Here is a 12312-nt window from a genome sequence, read left to right as displayed (position 1 = left end):
GGAAGAAGAAGTTGGCTGGGCATAGTGGCTCATGCCTGAAATCTTAGCACTTTGGGAGGCCAAGGGGGGCAGATTGCCTGAGCTCAAAATTTTGAGACCAACCTGGGCAACATGGTGAAACCCCGTCTCCACTAAAAATACAAAAAATTAGCTGGGCATGGTGGCGCATACCTGTAGTCCCAGCTACTCGGGAANGAGGAGGAGGGGTTGGTTTTGCTGTCTCAGGTGAGGCAGAGGTGGAAGGGGTGGCAGGGGAGGCAGGCACACTTGGTATAACTTTAATTGAAAAAAATATCTACATATAATTGGACCCATGTAATCTGAACCTATGTTGCGCAAGGGTCAATTGTATATAATTTTTGTGTAAGCTTGTGATTCAGCAGTTTTAAGTCTAAAATCAGCAAAGGTCACCTTTAGTACAAAAAAAAGCACAAATAGTTTAAATGAGAAATTACATTTTTATTGAATAAAAGCATTATACAAACATGAAAATATATGCAACTATTTGAATACATTAGTTTTTTTGTAACTTTATATGCTTCATATAAAAGTATTGAGTTCAAAGCAGTATTGTACTTGCTATTACCAAAATTCTGATTTTGCTATACTTTCATCAGGATTTCTGGGACACTTCTCAACTAAACATATTAAGATTCCAGAAAAATAGGCCAGGCGTGGTGGCTCATACCTGTAATCCTAGCACTCTGGGAGGCTGAGGCAGGCGGATCACCTGAGGTCGGGAGTTCAAGACCAGCCTGATCAACATGGAGAAACCCTATCTCTACTAAAAATAGAGAATTAGCCGGGCGTGGTGGCACATGACTGTAATCCCAGCTACTTGGGAGGCTGAGGCAGGAGAATCGCTTGAACCCAGGAGGCAGAGGTTGTGGTAAGCCAAGATTGTGCCATTGCACTCCAGCCTGGGCAACAAGAGTGAAACTCCATTTCAAAAAAAACAAAACAAAAAACAAACCTTACAGTTCCCTTTCAAAAGCATACCGACCATATTTTAAATATATATCTTAAATATCTAAAACAAATTTTTTCTCCATAGCTCCCCCAGGCCCCCAAAATCGTAGTGAAATGGATAGCAAGTATGTAGTTTGAGAAGGTGCTGTGGACACTGGCTGTATATCAGATGTTTGGATTGCCCCACCTACTCTGAGTAAAGCAGTTAGGATGGAAAAGTGGACTGCAGCTTAAATGATTTGCACTTTTGTGAAGGTTGTTATGTAGGCATAAAATTGTTGTACAATGTTTAAAGACCTTTTCCTGGCCCTACAATGTTAATCATGCTCATTATATAACAGTTGGGAAATACAGAAAAGTACAGAAAAGAAAATAATAACACAGAGATACCTACTGGGAACATTTTGGTGTTTACTGTCTTTTTCCTAAGCATACAAAAATACAAATATATACATATAAAAATGAAGTTACATTGTTGACAGAATTTGATATTTTGTCTTCTTCACTGAATACAATGGTCTTCTGCTGCTCTCCCATCCCTTTATATATTCATCAGAATTTACATTGCCAAAAAAATCTTTCATTGAATATACCATAATGTAAAATAACAAATATTTATGATTTTATAGGTTTTATAGGTTTAAAGTTATATTTTGTATATTCATTTTTGTTATTTTGTATAAAATGTTAAGTTATAAAATGGAAGTATTTATCACATTGTTGACAACTGATGCCTCCCAGCATGCAACTCACCTGCTTCAAGCCCCCTTTATGCTCCCCTAACTCCTCAAAGGCTGGGAAGGGACGGCAGGTTCGACACTGCCCGAGGATGTTGAAGGTCACACTCCAGAAGGACCAGTGAAAGTGACTGATTGCATTTTAAGTCACACATGGATAACTGAAGGTCTGTTTGTAAAGTTCACATGCTGAACTCCTACCAGCTGTAAAACAGAGTTGATGGGTTTGTGATCCAACCTATTCCTATCGCGGTGTATAAAATGGATGTTGTTACCTGGAAGAGAGTAAGAATAAAAGGCTGAGGCATAGTAAGTATTATTCATCAGATTTACTGCTTACTAAAATCAAGGACGCTTTTCAACCTTTAATTAGTCCAAAGGGAAAAATTAATTACCTGGCATGCATTATATTCTCTATATAATGCCATCATAATTTTTAATCATGGTAATAAAGTATGACAAGGATTATGGTTAAATAAGAGTGATACTTGATGTTTTATGACATCCAAGGGGAAAGATTTTTAAATTATAACCTTCTGTTAGGTTTTATTAAATATAATTAAATAAAATGTCCTGTCGGACGGGCAGAATATGGAACTCCCATAGATATCAAGCTGGAAAATTACATCTGTTTCTTAAATCTAATAACAGAATAAATATAATAAGGGAATAAATCACTCACTTCAAAAAATCCACTCCCAAATACTGATATAACAGGCTATCTGTATTATAACCATAGCCCAAAAGAGGCTCTAAAATAAGGCCTTAAAAGACAGTCAGTTATAATACACTTAGATGTCCCCAATCCTTACATCTGTTCAAATACAGAGTTTATAATTTACAATCATCAATTTAACATCAATCATTTAAAATCAAAATCTAGTTTGTTTGATTCTTGAACTCAAGAATTTTAACTTAAACCATTACATATAAGTATCACATGAGGCATGTTTTCTTTCTTTTTTTTTTTTTTTTTTGAGATGGAGTCTAGCTCTGTCACCCAGGCTGGAGTGCAGTGGCGTGATCTTGGCTCACTGCAACCTCTGCCTCCTAGGTTCAAGTGATTCTCTTGCCTCAGCCTCCCGAGTAGCTGGGACTACGGGCATGCACCACCATACCCAGCTAATTTTTGTATTTTTAGTAGAGATGGGGTTTCACCAGGTTGGCCAGGATGGTTTTGATCTCTTGACCTTGTGATCCACCCACCTCGGCCTCCCAAAGTGCTGGGATTACAGGCGTGAGCCATTGCGCTGGGCCATGAGGCATGTTTTCTAAGGACAGCTGGCCTTCTGAATCCATGGGTTCTGCATCCTCATTCAACAAACCACGGATTGAAAATATTCAGGAAGGAAAGGATAGCTGCATATGTGCTGAATATGTACAGACATTTTTTTCCTGGTCATTATTCCCTAAATAGTACAGTACAACAACTATTTACATTGCATTTGGTATTATAAGTAAACTAGAAGGCTGGGCACGGTGGCTCAAGCCTGTAATCTCAGCACTTTGGGAGGCCGAGACGGGCGGATCATGAGGTCAGGAGATCGAGACCATCCTGGCTAACCCGGTGAAACCCCGTCTCTACTAAAATACAAAAAACTAGCCGGGTGAGGTGGCGGGCGCCTGTAGTCCCAGCTACTTGGGAGGCTGAGGCAGGAGAATGGCGTAAACCTGGGAGGCAGAGCTTGCAGTGAGCTGAGATAGCGCCACTGCACTCCAGCTTGGGGGACAGAGCGAGACTCCGTCTCAAAAAAAAAAAAAAAAGTGCAGGGGAGGACGTGCATAGGCTACATCCAAATACTACAGCATTTTATATAAGACACTTGAGCATCTCAGATTCTGGGATCCACTGCAGGTCCAGGAACCAGTTCCCCATGGATGCTGAGGGATGACTGTATGGTCCCAAGTTGGCACACAAATGATGTTCTCCATGTGCTCTTTATTTTTTACTTACTTATTTTTTGAGACGGCGTCTCGGTCTCTCGCCCAGGCTGGAGTGCAGTGGCATGATTTTGGCTCACTGCAACCTCCACCTCCCAGGTTCAAGTGATTCTCCTGCCTCAGCCTCGCAAGTAGCTGGAACTACAGGTGCGTGCCACCACTCCCAGCTAATTTTTTGTATTTTTAGTAGAGATGGGGTTTCACCATGTTAGTCAGGATTGTCTCAATCTCCTGACCTTGTGATCTGCCCGCTTCTGGCTCCCAAAGTGTTAGGATTACAGGAGTGAGCCACCGTGCCCGGCCCATGTATTCTTTATTCTTACACAACACAAGATGTGGACAAATGCTTCAGAGACATGGAAATAAGGGGCCCCAAAACATCCCCTTTTGGGTCTGAGGATAGAAATAAGTTGTTCAGAAATATGGCTAATGTCATGCTGGGCTAATGCATAGGATTCATTCTCATTAATCAGGGCTTCTTTTTATAACTAATCTAACTGCTATAAATTCACGAGAGGGAGGGAAAGGGAGATTTTGGCTATAACGTTCCAGCTGCAAAAAGCCCAAAAGTCGTATTACTCAGTCAAAACCCTCCTTCTAAAAAATATGGTATTGGCTGGGCGTGGTGGCTCACACCTGTAATCCCAGCACTTTGGGAGGCAGAGGTTGGCATATCACGAGGTCAAGTAATTGAGACCATTCTGGCCAACCTGGTGAAACCTTGTCTCTACTAAAAATACAAAAATTAGCTGGGTGTGGTGGTGGGTGCCTGCAGTCCCACCTACTCGGGAGGCTGAGGCAGGAAAATCGTTTGAACTTGGGAGGTAGCGGATGTAGTGAACCGAGATTGCACCACTGCACTCCAGCCTGGTGACAGAGTGAGGCTCCATCTCAAAAAAAAAAAAAAGTATTTATGAAAATAAATATTACTTTTGTAACTCTTATAAGCTATGCTCATTAAGATGGACAGTTTTAAAGAGGAAGAAAAAGCAAAAAGATGATCTTACAGTATAGTGATTTAGGCTTTTGAACCCTGTCTGATACGGGTGTTTGTTCCTTGCTGCAATGCTGGTACACAGTAGAGATCCAATCAGTTACAATACACTTAGATGTCCACAATCCTTACATCTGTTCAAATACATCTGTTCAAACACTTAGCAGAGACGAGCCACAGTAATCTCAGGTGGTCCACACCCATCAATAAAGTTGTTAACAGTGTGTGGCGTATAGTTGGACCTCAATCCCATTCTTTTTTTTTTTTTGAGAGGGAGTTTCCTTCTTGTCACCCAGGCTGGAGTGCAGTGGCACGATCTCGGCTCACTGCAACCTCCGCCTCCCAGGTTCAAGTGATTCTCCTGCCTTAGCCTCCCAAGTAGCTGGGATGACAAGCATGCACCACCATGCCCGGTAATTTTTTGTATTTTTAGTAGAGATGGGGTTTCACCAAGTTAGCCAGGCTGGTCTCGAACTCCTGGCCTCAAGTGATCCACCCGCCTCGGCCTCCCAAAGTGCTGGGATTACAGGTGTGAGCCACCGTGCCCGGCCTCAGTGGGATGAGCTGTCCCTAGCACTGACTTACTTGCTGACACTGAGTAAGTCTCCTAGTTTTGTTAGGTATGAATAACTACATGGATTCTTTTCTTGACAAAAAAAGCCTGTGACGATTTTCCCCTATTCGGAAATGGTCATCTCCACTGAACATTCCTAAATAGGGGAGTATCAAGGCTATATACAGATCACCAACCCACAGGTGATTGTGGGGAATCATCCAGGCACGGGATGATGGACACGCTCATCAAATGCATAAACATCAAAATACACGGAAGCCTTTGAAAACAAAAGATCCCCCTCTACAAAAGCATAGCATCCTGATTGTAATGCCAAGATGTCCATTTGTACAGGATGTCTGCTTTATGAAGAAAATGGTGGCCTCTGGGCCGGGCACGGTGGCTCACGCCTGTAATCCCAGCACTTTGGGAGGCAGAGGGAGGCAAATCACAAGGTCAGAAGTCGAGACTATCCTGGCTAACACGGTGAAACCCCATCTCTACTAAAAATAGAAAAAATTAGCCGGGCGTGGTGGCGGGCGCCTGTAGTCCCAGCTACTCGGGAGGCTGAGGCAGGAGAATGGCGTGAACCTGGGAGGTGGAGCTTGCAGTGAGCCGAGATCCGGCCACTGCACTCCAGCCTGGGTGACAGAGTGAGACTCTGCCTCAAAAAAAAAAAAAAAAAAAGAAAAGAAAACAGCGGCCTCTGAACTTGTAAAAGGAACAAGACGTCTACTGCTGAACCTGGGCTTTGAATGCTTACCTGGACCTAAAATGAGGATTCCACCTTGCTGAGCTGGGTCTCCTTGAAAATCAAAGAGAGGGCCAGTCACTGCCCGCCACAGGCTCTGAAGGCTTCCTGAGAGTAGATTTGATTTTACGTGGGGGCTCTGTCCTGAAATGTTGAAAACTGTCTTTAGACGTCATTTTATATTCAATTTGATATTAAGAAGATAATGTATTTCTAGAAGACATTCTCTGTCTTCCTTCAAATAATAGTTTCTCAACCTTTTACTATCAACATTTTGGCTCAGATCATTCTCTGTCCTGTGCGACATAAGGTGTTTTGCAACATCATCGCCTTCTATACCCACTAAATACCAGTGGCACCGTTTACCAAGTTGTAAAAACCAAAAACATCTTCAGACAATGCCAAATGTCTCCCAGGGGAGAAAGGAGTAATGTCCCAGTTAAGAACTACTGCTTTAAAGGAAAACGTGATGACAGACCCACATCATTTTCCGCCAGAGAAAAATGTCAACTATAGACTTCTCAAATTAGCAGTGCTTTCCCATTTTAATTCCCCGTTTATACTCTGTTTAGTCTCACTTATTAATAGGCAGCTACTGTCCTTTTCAAGAGACGTTGTGACACAGACTGTTACGTGTTGGTCAAAACCTGTTTCCTCTTTCTGGGCCCACAGCTAAAGTATATTTTCCAGTCTTAGTTGCAGTTAGGCAAGGTATGTGAATACGTCATAAACAATGAATGAAATGATCTGTGCTGCTTCCAGGCCAAGCTCCTCCCACAAGTGATTCTCATGTTCCTTCTACATTCTTGGAAGGCTTGGGTTGAACATGGCAAAGCACAAGGTGGAAGGTGCCTGGATCCCGGAACTGCTGCTCAAGAGGAAGAGCATCCAAATAGAAAAACCGTTCTTGAAATTTAAGATAAAAAGAAATAACCTCCTACCATGTCATGCTACTGAGACATGGGGGTTTAGCTGTGACAACAGCCACTGTAGCTACCTCTTCACTTCTCCTTGGCTGTCAGTTTTCTATTTCTGTTCTCACAGTGGCTGATACTTAATTTCCACTTCGTTTGAGCAAAGAAACTCAGTCTCTTTACTCTCCTTGTAATTAATTTTTCTCCTATCCCTGCCATTTATGTCTGTCTTTTAGCTTCTTATTTTAATGACTATGCAGCCTTTGGCCTGCCTCATTTCCTAATATTTCCAAATATCTATTATTTCCCTTCATCTCTTCAACTCTTTGATTTCTTTCATGTTTACATTATAATGAGCATTTATCTTACCAAGAAACAAATACAGGCTCACTAGCATAGAGACTTGAGACTTGAGTAAAAGATTAAGTTTTACTTTGTTTTTTGAGAGACAGGGTCATGCTCTGTTGCTCAGTCTGGAGTGCAGTGGCACCATCATAGCTCAATGCAGCCTCCAACTCCTGGGCTCAGGCGATCCTCCCCCTTTGGCTTCCTAAGTAGCTGCGACCACTGGTTCATGCCACCAATCCTGGCTAATTAAAAAATTTTCTTTTGTAGAGATGGGGTCTCACTTTGTTGACCAGGCTGGTCTCAAATTCCTGGCCTCAAGAGATCCTCCCACCTCTGCCTCCCAAAGTGCTGGGATTACAAGTGTGAGCCACTGTGCCTGGCCTTGAATTTTACTATCTTATAGGATTCTATATGTGAAATAAATGTTCAGAAATCCAAACTCTCTCCTTATTTTTTAAAATTCAAAAAAATTGTTTGAGACAGAGCCTCAATCGTCACCCAGGCTGGAGTGCAGTGGCACGATCACGGCTCACTGCAGCCTCAACCTCCCAGACTGCAACCAATTCTCCCGCCTCAGCCTCCCACATAGCAGGGAGTACAAGCACACACCACCCACATAGCAGGGAGTACAGGCACACACCACGCTCAGCTAATTTTTGTACTTTTCGTAGAGACAGGGTTTCGCCATGTTGCCCAGGCTGGTCTCGAATTCCTACACTCAAGAAGTCCTCCCACCTCGGTCTCCCAAAGTGCTAGGAATGCAGGTGTGAGCCACCACACCCAGCCCAAACTCTCTTCTTATGTTCAAAGAAGGGGTCAGTTAATATTTCAGAAATTTTAGAAATTCAACTTGAGATTCCATAGCTTAGAACTAAGTAATCTTTGTTGTCAAGCACAATCTAGTTTTGCCAGTTTGAATTTAATTCTTATGTGTCAAACTTCGTTTTTCAGTCTTCTGTAAACCCAGTACTGCCTTGTATGTAATGGCTTCATTTTCTTATTCTTCGTCTTTATAAAATAGGTACCATTAATTTTAAATTATAATTGTACATTTTTAGTGCCTTAGTTTTTCAAGTAAGACTANGCTCAGCTAATTTTGTACTTTTCGTAGAGACAGGGTTTCGCCATGTTGCCCAGGCTGGTCTCGAATTCCTACACTCAAGAAGTCCTCCCACCTCGGTCTCCCAAAGTGCTAGGAATGCAGGTGTGAGCCACCACACCCAGCCCAAACTCTCTTCTTATGTTCAAAGAAGGGGTCAGTTAATATTTCAGAAATTTTAGAAATTCAACTTGAGATTCCATAGCTTAGAACTAAGTAATCTTTGTTGTCAAGCACAATCTAGTTTTGCCAGTTTGAATTTAATTCTTATGTGTCAAACTTCGTTTTCAGTCTTCTGTAAACCCAGTACTGCCTTGTATGTAATGGCTTCATTTTCTTATTCTTCGTCTTTATAAAATAGGTACCATTAATTTTAAATTATAATTGTACATTTTAGTGCCTTAGTTTTCAAGTAAGACTATTCTGAGACTGACTTTGAGATTTATGCTTTATGTTTTTCTAGGGAGAAACCTTAAAAAAGTTATTTTATGAGAACCTAATGTTTTGTTTGGCAATGCAGTCCTTTAACACAGGTCGAAGTAGTGAAGATTTGAATACACCCTCTCTTATAATTACAAGCATATATTCAACTTAGTTTTCATCTATTTACTTTGCAATTCCATATCTTTACTGTGGCAATGAATAGTGAGGTGCAACTAAAGTGAAACTCAACAGTTTAGATATAAAGTGCTAATTTTTTTTTTTTTGAGACAGAGTCTCGCTCTTGTTGCCCAGACAAGAGTGCAATGGCACAATCTCGGCTCACCGCAACCTCCGCCTTCCGGGGTCAAGCAATTCTCCTGCCTCAGTCTCCCGAGTAGCTGGGATTACAGATGTGCACCACCACACCCGGCTAATTTTGTATTTTTAGTAGAGATGGAGTTTCTCCATGTTGGTCAGGCTGGTCACGAACTCCCAACCTCAGGTGATCCACCCGCCTTGGCCTCCCAAAATCCTGGGATTACAGGCATGAGCCACAGCGCCCAGCCCTAAAGTGCTAAATAATTAAACAGACCTTACACATGCTGAGACTCTATTACAGCACATAAAAACTGTGTACCAAAAAGTAAGGTTCACGATCTGTACTGCTATGATTTCCTATACTAAAGAGAGAGAAACAAGCAGACTCTGTGTTTATGCTGGATCATCATGAGTTCTGATCAAGTTTAGGTCTCTTTTTTTTTTTTTTGAGACGGAGTCTCTCTCTGTGGCCCAGGCTGGAGTGCAGTGGCCAGATCTCAGCTCACTGCAAGCTCCGCCTCCCGGGTTCACACCATTCTCCTGCCTCAGCCTCCCGAGTAGCTGGGACTACAGGCGCCCGCCACCTCGCCCGGCTATTTTTTTGTATTTTAGTAGAGACGGGGTTTCACCGTGTTAGCCAGGATGGTCTCGATCTCCTGATCTCGTGATCCGTCCGTCTCGGCCTCCCAAAGTGCTGGGATTATAGGCTTGAGCCACCGGACCCGGCCAGGTCTTTTTCTTTAAACACATCAATAAAGGAGCCGGGCGCGGTGGTTCATGCCTGTAACTCCAGCACTTTGGATCACCTGAGGTCGGGAGTTTGAGACCAGCCTGACCAACATGGAGAAACCCCGTCTCTACTAAAAATACAAAATTAGTAGGGCATGGTGGCGCATGCCTGTAATCCCAGCTACTCAGGAGGCTGAAGCAGGAGAATCGCTTGAACCCGGGAAGCAGACATTGCAGTGAGCCAAGATCACACCATTGCACTCCAGCCTGGGCAATAAGAGTGAAACTCTGTCTCATAAAACAAAAAAACAAACAAACAAAAAACATCAATAAAGGTATCATGCACCTCTGCCTCACAAACAGCTCCCAGACCCATCTCCTCCTCTCTATCCCCTCTTGAGGCCTTGCCATTTCTTTCTAGCTTATACCTGCCCTACAACCCTGTCACGAATATCACTGGCTCTGGTTTGGCCAGCACTAATCCCTGCTCCACATGGGTTATATGACTGTCTCACTTTTCTGCTTCAAACACTTGTATAATTCCCCAACTGCTTCAGAATAAATCCAAACTCCTTGGCACATTACCCCAGGTTCAACATGAACTGGCTATAACTTATCCCTTGGCTCACACCAATTCCCCTAGCTGGGTCTTACACTCCGGACAGAGGCAGGGACCTGTATTTTTCTGAAGGAGTCACGTTTTCTCATGCCTTTGTGCTTTTGCACATGCTACTTTCTGTCTAGCGTGCCCTTCCCCACCCTCACTTCACCCAGCTAACTCCTTTTACAGTGAGCTGAGACCATCTCCTCTGAGAAGCCCGCCCAGATCCTTCTCCACTTAAATTGCTGACAAAGGTATTTCTAGTCAGGAATGCCTCCCTCCATCACTGGCCCTTAGATGGCATTGTGATTAGCTGTTTGTGTCTCTCTCCCAGAGTAGATGATGAGTCTGCATGGTGGGGACTATGTATTTTACCACTGTCCTCCTGGGAGCATCCAACACAGTGGGTATCAGACAATATGTCAATAATATTTATTCAAAATGATGGATTTTTGTTTGAGTTGAGTTCTCTCATCTGGCATTTCAGAAACACACATAACCAGTGCAACTCAAGTTTTCTAAGCTCTATTAATTACAAGGAACTGTGGCAAGGCAGAGAACATAATGTAAGGATGAATAAACATGAAACTCTTCAACTAACTACACTCTCTGGTCCCCTTAAATGCAATAATAGAGCATATAATGAAGTGCACACACACACGATCTTTATGAAAATCATTTCTGTTTTCACAAAAATGGAACCACATTGAAAACACTTCTGCAGCTTATTTCCATTGAACAGTGCTTTGCTAACAGCCTTCCATGTCATTACACCCAGAAAATGAATCTTCTGGAGCCTGGTGTATCTGGATCACTTATTAGAATAATAAAAAGCAGCCCAAGGCCGGGCTCAGTGGCTCACGCCTGTAATCCCAGCACTTTGGGAGGCCGAGGCAGGTCAGGAGTTCGAGACCAGCCTGGCAAACATGGTGAAACCCTATCTCTACTAAAAATACAAAAAATTAGCTGGGCATAGTGGCAGGCGCCTGTAAACCCAGCTACTCAGGAGGCTGAAGCAGGAGAATCATTTGAACCCGGGAAGTGGAGGTTGCAGTGAGCTGAGATCGCGCCACTGCACTCCAGCCAGGGCAACAGAGAGAGACTCCATCTCAAAAAAAAAAAAAAGGGGGGGGGGCTGATTTATGAATTGACCATGTTTCCCTATGCATATATACACAAATATGAAAATACACCACGAGTGTTTTCTATTTGAGACACGTTATGTCTTACCTGAGGAGGCAATTTCTTCACCTCTTTTCATTCCCAATCTTTTATAAATTTCTCTCTCAGGATCGACATAGATTTCATGAGAATATCCAGTCAGTTTGCAAAAAGGCTGAAAAGAGAGAATGGCTAGAATTTTTACAAGAACAAATGAGAGAAAAGTAACAATACTCTAACTTCAGCCAATTTAGCCTACATTTAGTGGTTTAAATAATGTAATTTTATGTCGGAAAAGATTTCATTCATTAGTCTCCCAATGTACTAGATATTTACCTCAATATGATGGTAGGATGACTGTCCAATCACTATAAGGGTGACATTTGCTTCCTTAGGAGGAAAAAAAGGACATGTATATATCATTAGAAATTACGCACATTTTATACAACATCCCTTAACCCAACTCTTCTGTTTCATTCTAATGCCACCTATAGGCTTCTAGAGGAATGGAATAAACAGCAAAATTGTGTGAGTTAATGCAAAGATACGTATGGTAAAATATTAATTCAGATGTTTCTTTTGCTAAGTAGGAATTTCAAGACTTACACGTAAGACCTAAAACTACAAAACTACTAGAATAAAACTACAAAACCGCCATGACATGGGTATAAACCATCATTTCTAGAATATGACCTCAAAATACAGAAAACAAAAGCAAAATAGACAAATGGGACTATATCAAACTAAAAAGCTTCTGCACAGCCAAGGAAACAA

General features: G+C 42.3%; 1 protein-coding gene across 1 annotated transcript; it reads right to left on the bottom strand.

The window, feature by feature from the left end:
* Positions 1-966: 966 nt before the first annotated feature.
* Positions 967-11976, bottom strand: PRXL2C (peroxiredoxin like 2C). The gene is made up of 4 exons (XM_017871485.1): positions 11875-11976; positions 11608-11713; positions 5958-6089; positions 967-1981 (listed from the first exon to the last, which is right to left on the bottom strand). Exons 1-4 carry the CDS (start codon positions 11959-11961, stop codon positions 1854-1856), a joined length of 453 nt encoding a protein of 150 aa, XP_017726974.1. The 5' UTR covers positions 11962-11976; the 3' UTR covers positions 967-1853.
* Positions 11977-12312: the final 336 nt, after the last annotated feature.

Source organism: Rhinopithecus bieti, unplaced genomic scaffold (genome assembly GCF_001698545.2).
Source record: "Rhinopithecus bieti isolate Rb0 unplaced genomic scaffold, ASM169854v2 scaffold_6063, whole genome shotgun sequence".
Lineage (NCBI taxonomy): Eukaryota > Metazoa > Chordata > Mammalia > Primates > Cercopithecidae > Rhinopithecus > Rhinopithecus bieti.
Note: the sequence above shows the minus strand (reverse complement) of the source record. Positions and strands in the feature narration are given on the sequence as shown.

What these genes read in the sequence shown, in the direction of transcription:
- PRXL2C (XM_017871485.1), bottom strand. Translation starts at nt 11,961, where the DNA reads ATGATATATACATGTCCTTTTTTTCCTCCTAAGGAAGCAAATGTCACC. An exon ending in CATCCTACCATCATATTGAG is followed by an intron (nt 11,714 to 11,874) that starts GTAAATATCTAG and finishes CTCTCTTTTCAG; the next exon opens with CCTTTTTGCAAACTGACTGG. An exon ending in AATCCTCATTTTAGGTCCAG is followed by an intron (nt 1,982 to 5,957) that starts GTAAGCATTCAA and finishes ACTCTCTTCCAG; the next exon opens with GTAACAACATCCATTTTATA.